The sequence below is a fragment of the Pangasianodon hypophthalmus genome, chromosome 21, assembly GCF_027358585.1.
Source record: "Pangasianodon hypophthalmus isolate fPanHyp1 chromosome 21, fPanHyp1.pri, whole genome shotgun sequence".
NCBI lineage: Eukaryota > Metazoa > Chordata > Actinopteri > Siluriformes > Pangasiidae > Pangasianodon > Pangasianodon hypophthalmus.
This window is the reverse complement of record NC_069730.1, coordinates 1041797-1056317: the sequence shown is the minus strand read 5'-3', so window position 1 is coordinate 1056317 and position 14521 is coordinate 1041797. Positions and strand designations below refer to the sequence as shown.

At 41.1% G+C, this 14521-nt stretch overlaps 1 protein-coding gene across 1 annotated transcript; it reads right to left on the bottom strand.

The window, feature by feature from the left end:
- Positions 1 to 3818: 3818 nt before the first annotated feature.
- Positions 3819 to 12564, bottom strand: shhb (sonic hedgehog signaling molecule b). Its single transcript, XM_026940965.3, has 3 exons — positions 11991 to 12564; positions 8302 to 8563; positions 3819 to 6351 (listed from the first exon to the last, which is right to left on the bottom strand). Exons 1-3 carry the CDS (start codon positions 12297 to 12299, stop codon positions 5666 to 5668), a joined length of 1257 nt encoding a protein of 418 aa, XP_026796766.2. The 5' UTR covers positions 12300 to 12564; the 3' UTR covers positions 3819 to 5665.
- Between the last annotated feature and the right edge of the window lie 1957 nt (positions 12565 to 14521).

Here is a 14521-nt window from a genome sequence, read left to right as displayed (position 1 = left end):
GTTTACGTTTTTGTTCTTTTGAATCGAGGGAAATTAGTGGAACTGAGCACCAGAAGCTCTCAAATGACTACAAAGCTCACACACAACCAAACAAGCCTTAGCACAGGGACTGGAGATTTGTGTCTTTTAACCGGAGTGAAATTCATCTAACACACAAAGCGATGTTTCTCTTGACTATTTGTTTTAAATCAAATTTTCTCTGTATTCTGCGTAAAAGGTCAAATTCTCGGTTCCGCCACTTTCCTCGTGTCACAGCCGTGATGTTTATATGGACTTATTTCCTGATTTATTTGTGTAGATGTCTTTATTGAGGAGTTATGGTGAGTTGTAAGCTGTAATCATTTAAAAACCCATGAATTATACCATGAATTTTACATCACAGAGCTGCTGAATTCTGGATTGTGATTGGTCAGTGTTAAAGGTGTTGATTAATTCTCTATAACAGCAGCTCTGACATTAGTGCAGCTGCAGATCACAGGTTTATATTAATACACTCTTTCTAATACGTTATAGTTTCTATAGTAACAGCTCATTCAAGAGGCGGACTTCTTTAAGGAGATGTTTATGTAACATTTATGGAAGGAGTCTCCAGTGTCGGTGCTTTTTGTATTTGGAGAGAATAAAGAGAGGCTGGTGAGGGAACAACTGTTTATAGCTGCTATAACGTAAGCGAGAACAGGAACTAACTTGTTTCAAAACATTTAAATGTAACTATAAATGGATAAAAATTATGATGTGGTGTTTAGTAAATAAAAAAATGGTAATTATTGCTGTACATGAGGAAAATAATCAACTCTGCTTCATCGCACCACCTCAGCATGACACACGCAGTGTTTATTAGTTATTTATCACACTGATTTGGGATTATATAAGGAAAAAAAACCCTGCAGGTTCACGTCGTCTTAAATCCAGCACACCTGATTCATCTCTTGTGCTCTGGCTCTTTTGTTTACTCACCAGACGTTTCTTTTTGAAATATTTTCCGAGACCCCGATGCCTCACCCTGCGGAATGTCAACATTTACCCAGAGTGGTGCTATTCTAATCCGGCCGAGTGTGGACCGGTGAAGGGATTAGGGCCCAGTTTGTTTTCCTGCAGCCTTGGAATGTTTCCTCAGCAGGGTTTTTTGTGCTGCAGGTCGTCCCTCCGTCTTCTCTCTCCTGCTTTTGTGTCCTCCAGCATGTCTGAACCACACAGAGTCAACAGCGCGGCTCGGCTCTAAAGCGCAGCGCCGCTGGAATGTCGAGCCGTGTTGCAACAGTGTTTAAAGCTCTGTTACTTACGCTGCTCATTAAGCAATTTGAGTTTCACCCTGCGAGCGTGAGGTCGTGTGTGTGTGTGTGTGTGTGTGTGTGTGTGTGTGTGTGAGGAAAGCTCAGCCCTGTTTACTCCTGCATGTCTGCATCACTCAGCGATGGCTTTGTGTTGAAGAGCCCCAACTACTTCACACACACACACACACACACACACTCCTCTGATAGCTGTGTGTGGGTGAGTAATAGCCAGGTATAAGACAAGACTTACTAATACAGATTTTAAAAATCTTCAGAGAGAAGTTAAGAACCTTTACTTGTCCCTCTGAATCTTTAAAGAACGCTTGAACTGTCTTGGTACTTGGTACGAGGTTCTTGGAGGTTTCTTTAAGGGTTCAATGGATATTTAAACCATTCTAAGACTCCTAAAGGGGTTCTGCTTGGAACCCTGTCTGATAAGTGAACACTCTGTTGATGGCTTCTACAAAGAGGCTCCAGAGGAACAACCAAAGAACCCTTTATCATCCAACCACTCCTTAAACAACCCTTGTACAACCCTTGAAATGTCCTGGCTTTTTCTAATAAAAAAAATGGTTCATTAAGTGTTCTTCTAAATGGGTTCTACTTAGAACCTTTCTCAAGTAACCCTTGATTATCCAGTGAACACTTAAAGAACCCTTGAGGAACTTTTTTTCCAAAGAGGTAAGTGTGTGGTTCAAACGTTGAATTATTGCTGATTATTTTCTGCCGAATATCTACAACCCGTTACTCTTATTATCCTCTTATTGGTTCTTTAAGGATTCATTAGATAATTAAGGGTTCTTGGCTTCCCAAAAGGTTCTACTTGGAACCTTTTCTGACAGGGGAACTCTGCTTTAGGGTTCTACATAGAATCTTTCATTATTCCTGCAGAGGGACAACTGAAGAACACTTAAGGGTTAAGAGAGTAGCTAATGCACGTGACAGTAGGAGAGAACAGCAGCTCAGATTCACGGTGGGATCAGATCACTTTCTGTGCTATTTAGGTTACTGTTTTTGGGATTTGAACTCACAACCATCTGACCTTCATCTCTGCAGTGAAGCCCAATTCCATCCCCTGTACACTTGTACGTGACTCAGGCAGTGTGTAGCTCAGAGTTTAAGACCTTTAACCTTTAACCCTCAGCTATAGAAGTCACATACAGAATCGCTCACATTTAGCACGTCACTGTTCATCTCTGAAATTATTTCTATTCTGTTAGAGGTGTATTGAAGGTCTTACTGACAAACTCCAAAAGATTGAGAAGTTTTAGAAGAAAGTTTTCAGGAAGAAATTATTTGTGGGTTGTTCCTCTGTGAGCAAAAATTCACAGATTAAATAAGGTTTTGTACAAAGACACACACACACACACACACACACACAGAGGCTTAGGCACATGTAAAGAAATTCTGTAGAGTAAAGATTCCTTCAAAAATAATGAAATTAAATGTTTCTACAGTTAAAAAAATACTATAAAGAGCTTTAAACAGTAATAAATGAAACAAAGTCAGTATTTAATGTGACGATCCTTCGCTTTAAATAAATAAAGCAGTATCTGAGGTGCAGTGTGTGCAGTTTTATAAGGAAATGAGCTGGAAGTGTTACTGAGCATCTTGCAGAAGCAGCCACAGTTCTTCTGGAGACTTTGACTGTCGACTCGCTTCTTATTTCTGCAGCGAAACCCAGCAGCCTTCATTATGTTTTTATCTGAAAAGTGTCTCTTATGGAATCTGCTGCTTTCTTTACTGACATACAAACATTTTTCTCTAACGTTTCATTTTGTGCTGGAAAACTAATGTTTGGAATCTAAAATGGTTTTTGTACTGAATCAATAATGTAGAAGTCAGAAAATAAACATCTGTAACAAAGTTTGTACTAAAAAAAAAAAAAAAAAGTGCCAAAACTATTGCACAGTTGTGTGTGTGTGTGTGTGTGTGTGTGTGTGTGTAAGAGAGAGCTATATAGTTTAGTGTAGTTTCATTAGCAGCCACCAGATGTCGCAATTTTCTATAATCACACTAAATGACTTCTACTCTACTATTAAATGTGGATTTTTATGGCATGGTGTCGAAACACATCTGTCACTGAGGATTAATTGATGACAAACAGAAGCAATTTATTGAAAAACTCAGCAGTTAGGGCAGTAAACTAGAGACCAGAGAGCTGAGAGTTCAAATCCCAGGAGTTTAAATAGCTTTGGATTAAATCGTGGTCCACCAAAGAAGGAAAAATCGTGAATAAGTTGATGACTGAGTGAAATTCATTCTCATTACTGTGAGTCCCAATGTCCAAAAATTTGAGAAATAATTTTCACATGTCAAATTATATTCTATTGCCCTGATATTTACTGTGTAGTTATCTAGAGCAACACTTTAGTTAGCATTTTTGCAGTTATTCTCGGGTCATTAAACAGGTTTTCGACACGAGCTACAGTAACTACAGCTAGCTAGTGTTACACCACGTGGCTGTACAAGAGATCAGTGTACACAGCTAGCTAGATCAAATATGGTAGCTAGTCAGAATCTAGCTAGTCAGCTAGCTGAAATCTGAGTGCAGTTTGAAACGAAACACTGACGAGGGATCTGAGGTTTGTAACAACATGAACGCAACATCAGACCATGTTAAGTGCTAGTTCATTGTGCTAAGTGTGTTTAGCAGTTCGGAGAAGAAAGAGTCGGGACCGTGCTGTCATTGGGAGCCATTTTATGTGGTACAAGCCCCGCCCCTTTTGTGCAGTGGTGCATGATGGGACAGGGAAGTGCGAAAAGGTCTGTGCTTCATACACTCAATAAATCCAGTCGATCATCCAGGCCTTTTTTTTTTTTTTTTTAATCACACTCCTCAGTTACTAATGTAAAAACTTGATGTATTTAATGAATTTAGAAAGATCAGACACGTCATCCTCATTAGCATAGTTTATTTTTACATCTTTGTACACATGAAATGAAAAAAAAAAAAATCAGTTACTGGTGTAAATATACAATTAAAAATAAAACAATTACACACTTTATCTTTAAATACAGCGAACACATTTTTATATCTCTCACTATTTCAAATAACGAAATGTGATTCTGTAAATAGTTTAGATCCGTCAAAAAAATCTAATATACAAATCTGTGTAGAAAAATATAATTTATGAGTGTCGGACTATCCGGTAAAAGTGAGCAGTCAGTCAGCGTTCGGAGAGATTTAACGTCTCCTCGATCTCACTTCATCTCTGTGAATCCCGAATCCCATCGTTCCGCTTCCGAATGATCCAAAACCAAATAAATTATTTACCGAAACACGTTCTCAGGATTCTCGAGCCACTAAAGAAGTGATTCAAGGAGAAGAATTAAATCAACACTAATCATTAGGACACGTTTCCTCTCGCGTCCTTTAGGCTAATGTCGCTAACAAGTAATGGACGTTTATGCATGCCGAATTAGCTAAACACCGATACACACCAGTGACTAAAACACCACAGAGTCCAATTATTTAACACAGTTTGAGATGAATGTGTGATGATTCTCGAGTCTGCAGTTTGAATGATGCTAACTGTTCATAAGCGTCCATTAGCCTGGCTAGCATGTATAACACATTATGTAATTGACTAAACGTGAGGTAAATGTGAAGTCTGTGTAAAATTGTGATTTATTTTCCCTCCAAAATCGTTTCTTTTAGTTAATGCCACTGAGTAGAACATTTCAGTCCATAATGCTAACGCTAATGCTAATGCTAACACCGAATAAAGCCACAGTCACACTAAAAGTTTGAGGAACAGGCAGGACACAGAGAATTTCTCCATTTTGGAACCGTTAGCAGTTTAGCTGTGACTTAGCATTTTTAGATTCATGTATGAGAATTTAGATTTTGCTAACTTCCTAAATCCAGTTCAGCTAATTCCATTGTCCATAAAGACACAAAACGTTGTACGCTAAGAGTTCGTTGGAAATCTGGGCTGTTTGTCCATCTGCTATAATTGGTTGCTAGCAAGTTGCCTGATTTGCTAGGAATAAAAAAAAAATGAAAAGAAAAAGCTGGGAAAACATCATGCGTGACTAAACGAGCACATCCTGTATTAGCGCTGAAAGTATGAAGGACCTTCAGACATAAACGCAGCCTGTTCTGCTAGTTCTGCTAGCAATGCTGTGAATTTGCACGTCGTACTTCACCAAATTTGTAAGTACTAGAGAAAGCTAGAGAAATTTATTCACAGAAATCTGTGACGCGATACGACTGATTGCGACGATTTCCATTCTCATGAATAGAAAGCTAGCATGACTGGGCCTTAAATGTGAACAGCCACTGATTTATCACAAGCACACCATGCTAACTAGTGTCCATTAGCTTTCATTCATAGTTAGCAGAATTTGCATTTTGGACTAAAACGTTGCTGTACGTTGTACGAGTCTCAGCTCGAGCCTGAAATCCCGAGCGGGTGGAAAGCGTCCCGGTCCAGCAGCCACATTCCGACGTGCAGCAGCATCTTGGGATACCAGTGAATCCCGTCCTGCTGCGAAGTAACGTTTGAATCCGGTACAATCCAGCGCCACCATGAGGTCGCCGTGAGCGTGTGACACAGGCGGAGCGGCGCAAAAGCCCAGTGCGCCCAGCGGTGCTCCTCCACGGCAGCGTAGCACGAAGCTAGCACACCGTCCACCACGATGGTCCCGTGTGCGGTGAGCGGCGCGTACGAGCCCCTGTCCTCCACCGCGTAAACACGCTCTACACGTGCACTCCTCAGACGTCCCCGCCCCTCCCACACAAACACTTCCTGTCCTGGTTTCACGCCGCTCGCAAACTTCGCCGCCATCCCCGAGGCAGCCGAATCGTCCCGGACGAAGACCAGGTGCGCCGCCGTGAGCCTCAGAGTCACGTTACGCTCCGACGTCTCAAGTACGAGGAATGTCCGGTGCATGTTCACATCTCGGTCCAGGAAGGCGATGAAGTCGCTGTACACGATGTTTCCCAGCTCATCTGCTGCAAGAACCCTATCACCTTCCTTCAGATCCTCCACGTGCTTCGTGCTTCCATCTGAGAGGTAAACCAACGCAGATCCGGGAAAGCAGCCGCCGGATTTAGCAGCGACGGAATTTTCTGGTGTGAAAGAAAAGCAATAAAACAAACAAGTTATACTGTGTGTTCTTGGGCAAAGTTTCAACTGGTTTATTGTTTTAACCAAACGTTTCCGTAATAGACGTTCTGTTGATTATAGTAACGTGCGGTTTGAAAAGGACACGTTTATTTAACAGTTATGGTATGGAAGGAGTCTCCAGTGTCAGTGCTTTGTAACAGTCAGAGTCAGAGTCAAAATGGCCGCCGTGTCCGAGTTGTAGATTTATAAACAGAGTTTTGAAATGATCTAACAAGCTCGAAGCGGTTTATTACGATCAGACAGATGCTGATTGCGTAATCTCGTCGTGTCGTACTGCGGCGCTTGGTGACCCGGGTCAGGTGTGTTTCAGCAGCACAATGCACAGTTGTGATGTAAATGTCTGTGTTGTGAAACGCAGTCGCTGCTGATGGAGCGCTAATTGAAAAGCAGGAGGCGTATTGTCATTCTAATCGAGTCCACAGGCTGCTCCGGCACGATCCCAGCTCGTTTATTTAGGTGTTTATGTTTCAAAAGTCTTGTGTGACTGTTTGCTCAGGTGCACACACACACACACACACACACACACACACACACTGACTGCAATACACAGCTCAGAGCAAACACGCCTCACGCCAGGCATTTGTATTGTAATCGCCTAGCAGATGTGTGTTGATTGACACACACCAGAAATCTGTGCCTTAATCCCCGATTCTTCCTCTGAATGCATGAGCAGGAATGAAGCCAGTCGCTCAAGCTGCCAAGCGGACAGTGACGAATAAACACCAAAAAAAACAGCAAAAAAAAAGGTTTTCATTCTCACAGAAAATGGTGTAAAAAATCTTAAATCTGCTTTCCTTAAAATTCCGTATCACACAAGCTACTGTGCAAAAAAAAAAAAAAAAAAAAGATCAAAACAGCACACCATCATGCATCCCTTTTTTCTTTTTTCTTTCCTTTTTAATGTTTTTATTTAATGTTTAGATTTAATTATTTTCTTTCTTTTTTTCCTTTTCTTTCCTTCTCTATTTTTCTTTTTTCCTCTCCAATATTGCTAACGAAAGCCTTCTTATCCTCCGGAGAGTGGACGGGTGGAGATGGGTTTAAAAAAATGATAAATAAATAAATAAATAAATAAATAAATGAAATGGTGCACTTCCAGACATCCCTGTCACCCCGAATGCATGCCGTCGGTCTAAGAGCTGCTGGATGTCTGACGTGTGATTAGTGAGTAACGGCTGTGTTGTTTTAGCTAATTTTGAAAATGTGAATTTTTAAAAAATGAATTAAAAGCTTGGAATAAAAAAAACAACCATCTATATTTAGCAACAAAAAAGGTATTGTTCAGCTGAGGTGGAAAAGTTAGTCCATCATTAAAGGCGACAGATGAAAAAAAGAGTGATTTTCTGAAATTCATAACAATTATGAAACGTTTGAATGAAAACGCAGCTTCTTCTCATTTCTGCTTTAAATCACGCACGACGCTTCAGTGATGTGGTTTAAGATCCCCACGGTGCGATTTCCTGTCGTCTATAAACATCACATACACGTCATGGTGTAACTGAAAGGCATGTGGACGGCCATCTTGGAAAACCAGATTTTTAATTTTTTATTTCACCCCTCCTGAGGTGGACGTTATAGAGATGATATTATACTAACATTTTTTTAACACAATTTAAAATATTTTAGGTATTTTATTCTAAAATTATGGATCTTCATAATGCAGTATGATTACAGATTTTGAGTGAGATGAACTTTTCTAGCTTTAAGCTTCACTTTAGGTTAATAATTAAGTTTATTATTGTTTCAAAAATACAATAGAAAAGAAGCGAAAGTGAGAGCGGAGGAAATGACAGCGCCCCCTACAGGCACAGCTAATTAAATTACGTTCATGTGTTAATTTCATACATTTATATTTAGAGAAAAGAACATGAGCTGGATAAATTCTCGCTCACCTGCTTTGACGGAGCAGTGTATGTGCGCTTTGGATTCGTAATAAACCCAGTCGAATCCGGCCTCCACGGCGAGTCTCGACAGCATCCCGTACTTGCTCTTGTCTCTGTCCGAGGTCGTGATGTCCACCGCTCGGCCCTCGTAGTGTAAAGACTCTTCAAAATGGTTGCCGTCCTCGTCCCAGGCCTCTGTTACACGCAGCTTCACCCCGGGCCACTGGTTCATCACCGAGATGGCCAGCGAATTCAGCTTGTCTTTACATCGCTGTGAGAGACAGAGACGGACACGGTGCGTCAACTCGGGCTGCTGTGATTACACCCTGAGCAGAAGGTTATTGATCCGCTCTCGTCTCAGCTCTGAATCAGTCGTTTCAGTTTGATTAATGCAGTATGAAAAGAGAATCAGGGTAAAAACAGCTCTGGCAAAGTTCCCAAAAAAAGTCTTAGTAAAATTATGAACTAATTAGCGATGGGAGTTCATCGTCCGGCCCACTGACTCCATCATGTCTTGTTTTCAATATACCTCTGTAAGTAGTTGTATAGTAATTACACCCTGACCCCGGGCTTTTATTGGGGTAAAGTGTGGCGTTGGTTGTGTGCCACATATGGAGAGTCTGATCAATAACTCAGGGGAAGTTAAACAGATCTGGAAAAAAAAATCCAATCTTGATTTAAGCTAAATCCCAAAATGGCAGCCAACTGGATCTTTTCCACACCGCATGACTGTAAAAACGATCAATTAATACCTAATATGTATGGATTACAGAGCAGGAACACAAATGCCTCTCTATTGGACATATAGTACACTTCCTAAAGCATAAACACGCTGATTTTATACCCGATAAAGTGCACTTGTGTAAGCATAATAGCTCAGATGGCTTTCTATTTGAGGTGATGTTTAATATCTTGAGACGTTCACTAATACATCAGATAAGAAACTGAATTACAAATAGTGCATCATTGGACATATACTTACTTAACAAAATGTTATAACGCTATTCAATACCCTATGAAGTGCACTTAGGGAGCAAAATCCCAAATAGGACAGATCACCTATAGTACATATCACATGACAGAGTGGAAAAGTACCCTATGAAGTGCACTTGCATAAGGGAAATATTCCAAATGTCTCCCTATTAGACGACACCACAGTGTACAGAGTGTAGAAACCAGTGTGTGTCATCAAGTGCACTTAAAACACACAGATAGCTCCATATCCCCTACATCAGCTAATATTTAATACTCTTTGAAGTGTACGTCTATAGGACACAGGGAAGAGGATCGGGAATTGGAGAAGAAATATGTTATGGGAATTTTATATTATTATATATATGTTGTATATTATATATATAATAGCCCTTATTTTATACCCTAAGTAGTGCGCTTGTATAGTGGGTGCCATTTTAAATAGCAGCCTGTTTGAGCTGAAGTACACTTACTGTATGTATATGTATATATATATATATATATATAGGGGGCAGGAGGTAAAATCCCAAATGGCCTCCCATGTAGCCTATAAAGTGCACACATTGGGGATAAAAGCACTTTTGAAACTGTACTTCACAGACCAGTTAACTTTAAGTACCCTATGAAGTGCACTAATATAAGGGGAGAAATTCCAAATGGTTCAAAATTTCAGCTGATATTTATTATTTCTCTGAGATGTGCACTTGCATCGACATATACTACACTACATAGAGCATCGAAATCATAATTTTGTGCTCTAGGATGTAGAGGTGTAACACAGTTCCACTATCTGTACCAAATATGCAAGCCTGGAGTTAAACCGGAAGTGTGTGTGGCCTAAACCAGACATTCATTCATTTGTTTGTTTGTTTGTTTGTTTGTTTGTTTGTTTGACATGCTGTATAAATTCTGACATCTCCTCTACCTCAGAATCCTAATCACAGAGTTGCTATTTTCATCTGCAATATTATCTGATAAATTTAATTGGTTCTGTTTCCCAAAATATAAAAATCAGTACCACTGTGAGTCTGACCAGGCAGGTACTAAGGATGAATGAATGAATGAATGAATGAATGACTGCTGTTGAATGAATGAACCGCCTTTTTTTCCTGTGAGCTTCACATCTGGCGGCTTGTTCCCACCCGTATGAAAAAATCTTCTCGCTTGTGCAACTTTTTTGTTGTTTGTCCTGCAGGATCTCAGTCCTGGTGCTGAAACTCGAGACTCAACCGGATGCCCTGTGAACCTTTCTGATAAGCTTTCTAAAGAAGAAAAACGAAGGAATAGTGCTCGTCATATTCATATCTGTATTTATTTTTGTTTAGAACTCATTATCTGTTCATTCTGAATGATGTACTTTGCCTTCAGTAATCCTCAGTGTGTGCTATTATAATGTTACAGCTGTTTATCATCGGTGGAGGAGTTTCCGACTGGTCCATAATTCATCGTACGGACTGACACTGACATTTCTTCTTTAATCCAACTTACTCTCCAAAGACGTTTCCTGTGTTTATTTAAGCTTTGTGTTGGCGAGTGCTGCGTAAATGGCAGTGATAAACAGAACACACACTCAGACGAGTTGTGAGCCAGGCTTTACGGAAAACCCTGCAGTGTAAGCACAACACACTGATGTGATTCACAAGGAGAGACGTCTTCCAGATCGGAGAGCGAATTCGTCAGGTCGCTGTTACGCAATAACTTTTAACTGGATTGTGCCTCAAGCGCAGGTTGTGATGATGGATGTGTCATCGTTACCTGAACAAACCTGAAGATGGAAATTCTGATATTAAAAATTGTGTCCTGAAACTGTAGCACAGATTATAACTATCCCACGTTTAATATTTTACTACAAACATTGTGTTCTTAGGATTACAGCTCAGGGTCTTTTACTGAGAGATAATTTAGCTATTCATTTCGTATTTTATCCATCGTTTTTATTTATTTAATTTTTTTAAATACCTTTTTTTATTCCTGAGATTTTTCTTTCCACACACAGACAAATTCCATGCAGTTACACTTAATGTGCTTGATGTAGATCTGAAATGTTTTATATCATATTAACAACAATTCTTCCTAGTTTTAATTTAGTTCAGATTAGACCTCGATGAAAGTTTACAGTGTGGATTATTGATTGATTGATTGATTGATTGATTTGTTGATTATCTGCCTACTGCCTTTCTAACATCCAAGGTCTGATAAAGTACTTAACACAACATAACGTCAACAAACAAACAAACACACAAACAAATAAATAAAGGAGTAGAGAACTTTTTTAGCCGAGATGTGAACTGTGAATTCCACAGTTAAGAAATTGTTAATAAAAAAATATATAGCAAATAAAAAAGTATTAAATATTCATAAAAATAAAACTTATATAGGAAACACATATATCAGGCACATATAAGTATAACTAGTAGTTTTATTTATTCATTTTAAACTCATTCAGTTAAAGCAGCCAATTAACAAATATATTACCAGCAATTAATAATAATAATAATAATAATAATAATAATGATAATAATAAAATCTTTTGGCTATACATCACAGTGCGCACGCTGGGAAAATTTTATTTAAAATTATTTATTTATTTTTGGATTCTCCAGCGTCGGCACGTGCGTCTTTGCATCTATAGGACCCCAAAAAAAAAAAGGACACTTTATAAAATCTAAATTAAATAATAACCCCCCCCCCCCCCCCCCCCCCCCCCTCCTCCCCTCGCCCTGTACCTGGGTCATGAGTCGGTCTGCGTTGGTGTTCTCCTCGTCCTTGAAGATGATGTCGGGGTTGTAGTTGGGTGTGAGCTCCTTGAAGCGCTCCGAGTTGCGCGTAATTTTGCCCTCGTACTTCCCGCTCGCGCCCAGCGTCTTCTCCGCCACGTTGGGGATGAACTGCTTGTAGGCGAGCGGCGTCAGTCTCTTCGGGTGTCTGCGCTTCCCGTAGCCGCGGCCCGGACCGCAGGCGCGCGCGCAACCGGCCAGCAGCACGCACACGGACGAGACGAGCGCCAGCTTCCGGAGCAGCAGCGTCAGGTCCATGTCTGCCTCCTGTGCGTGTGTGAGGTTCAGATCCTTCACCGATGCCACGATACCTGCACTGCTGCCTCCAGCTGCTCTTCCCGTGTGCGTGTATGCGCGTGTCCGCGTGTGCGCCCTCGCAGAGCAGGTGCAGGAAGCGGCTCTCACCGGCTCTGTGCGCTGGAGTGTGTTGGGGATGCTGGAGGAGAGGGAGTGTGTGAGCGCAGTGACAGCTCATTGGCTGAAAACACTCCACACACTCCGACCTGTAACTCTACTGTACCAGTGTGAGATCATCACAGAGGTGCAGGTGAGTCACATCCACACTGCTGGAATCCTCCAATCCTCCAATCCTCAGATTTACCCAGGTGTCTCAGGGAAAAACAAACAAACAGACCGGGTAACGGGTCACATTACACCCGGCTCAGGGTCCAGCGGGTCAGACCGGGTAACGGGTCACATTACACCCTGCCCTGGGTCCAGCGGGTCAGACCGGGTAACGGGTCACATTACACACGGCACAGGGTCCAGCGGGTCAGACCGGGTAACGGGTCACATTACACACGGCACAGGGTCCAGCGGGTCAGACCGGGTAACGGGTCACATTACACCCTGCCCTGGGTCCAGCGGGTCAGACCGGGTAACGGGTCACATTACACCCTGCCCTGGGTCCAGCGGGTCAGACCGGGTAACGGGTCACATTACACACGGCCCAGGGTCCAGCGGGTCAGACCGGGTAACGGGTCACATTACACACGGCCCTGGGTCCAGCGGGTCACACCAGAACCACCAGTCACTTCAACACCACCTCCTACATCTGCTCATGGATCAGCATGGATCTGAAACACACAGCCGGACTGAACATGCATCACCTACAAACCACACAAACAGAGCTGTGCATAAGTATTCACCCCCCCTAAACTCTCCCACATTTTCCGGTGATACAACCTGAAACTAAAATGGACTTCATGTCATGAAACTACACAAAACAGACCATTATAAAGCTTTTTTAAACAAATAAAGCATGTATAATTTGAGATTGTGTAAGTATTCACCCCCACAGTGAGATGATTACAGCATCAAATTCTTAACGAAGAATTACATCATCGGCACATTTTGTCAGCAGCCGTGGGAGAGTTTATGGTCCTGAGTTTATTTAATTATAATCTTTCAATTCAATTACAAGATTATTTTAATTCTGTCTGTGGATAGTAAATTGTTTTGATAGGCTGAAACCCCTGAACTACCCTGTCTTTTGTCCCTATATATCTTTCACTTGGAAATGTGGCTCTAGTGTTGATAATTTAAGGCATATAAATGCACAGTGATTAGTTTTTAGACTAAAGTATATAGACTTTCGTAAGTAAGATACACACCAAAGGTACAAAAGGTGCACACTAGAGGGTACAACTACCACAATTAATTTAATTTAACACTGTAACTTGACAGATCACCACTATGGATATGGACGTGTGCTGAGTGGTGGCTAATTGCCTCATTGATTCGTTAACCACGTTAGCATGTTTGGTGGGTTTAGCCATTCCTGTAAATATTTTCCTCGTTAGCAGATATCATGCAATTGTCTTTGCAGTATGATATTTTAATCTTATACCTCTTAAATAAACAGACTCAAAAACATAAACAGACTCAAAAACAAAACCGTGTGTAAAAACGGTGAAGTTTTCAGTAAGGAGACGCTGATTTAGCATTTATGGAAGGAGTCTCCAGTGTCAGTGCTGTCCGAGGTAAAACTGTAATTTTAAGTCTTCTTTAAAAAATGAAAAAATCACATTCATTGGCATTTTTCTGTTGTGTAAGAGGAATAAAACCCGTGAGAATGAGTGTTTATAGGAAGATAATGGACTGCAGGGTTTTGACAGGAACTCCAGGTCTCACGCGGTGATACACACACCTGAGTGTCGACTAGAGCTTCACTCAACACGCTTCACACTCCTCGTCGTCATGGCGCTCTCTCTCTCCGAATCGTACGAGTGCTCTTGTAAGTCAGCAGGTATCGTACAGGAGCAGACGCGAGGCTTAACGGATTAGTTCACCCAAAAAATGGCGAGTGTGAATTTGTCTGAAAGTGTTGGCGAGCTCGTCAGAACTCTTTAGCGTTATATATAATACATCACGCTAACGATTCCTCCCAAAAACACCCGTTTGTAATATTAAAATGTAATGTTAGTAAACTTTATTTTTGCTCTAACACATAAAATACACCTGATCATCAGCTGATGAGT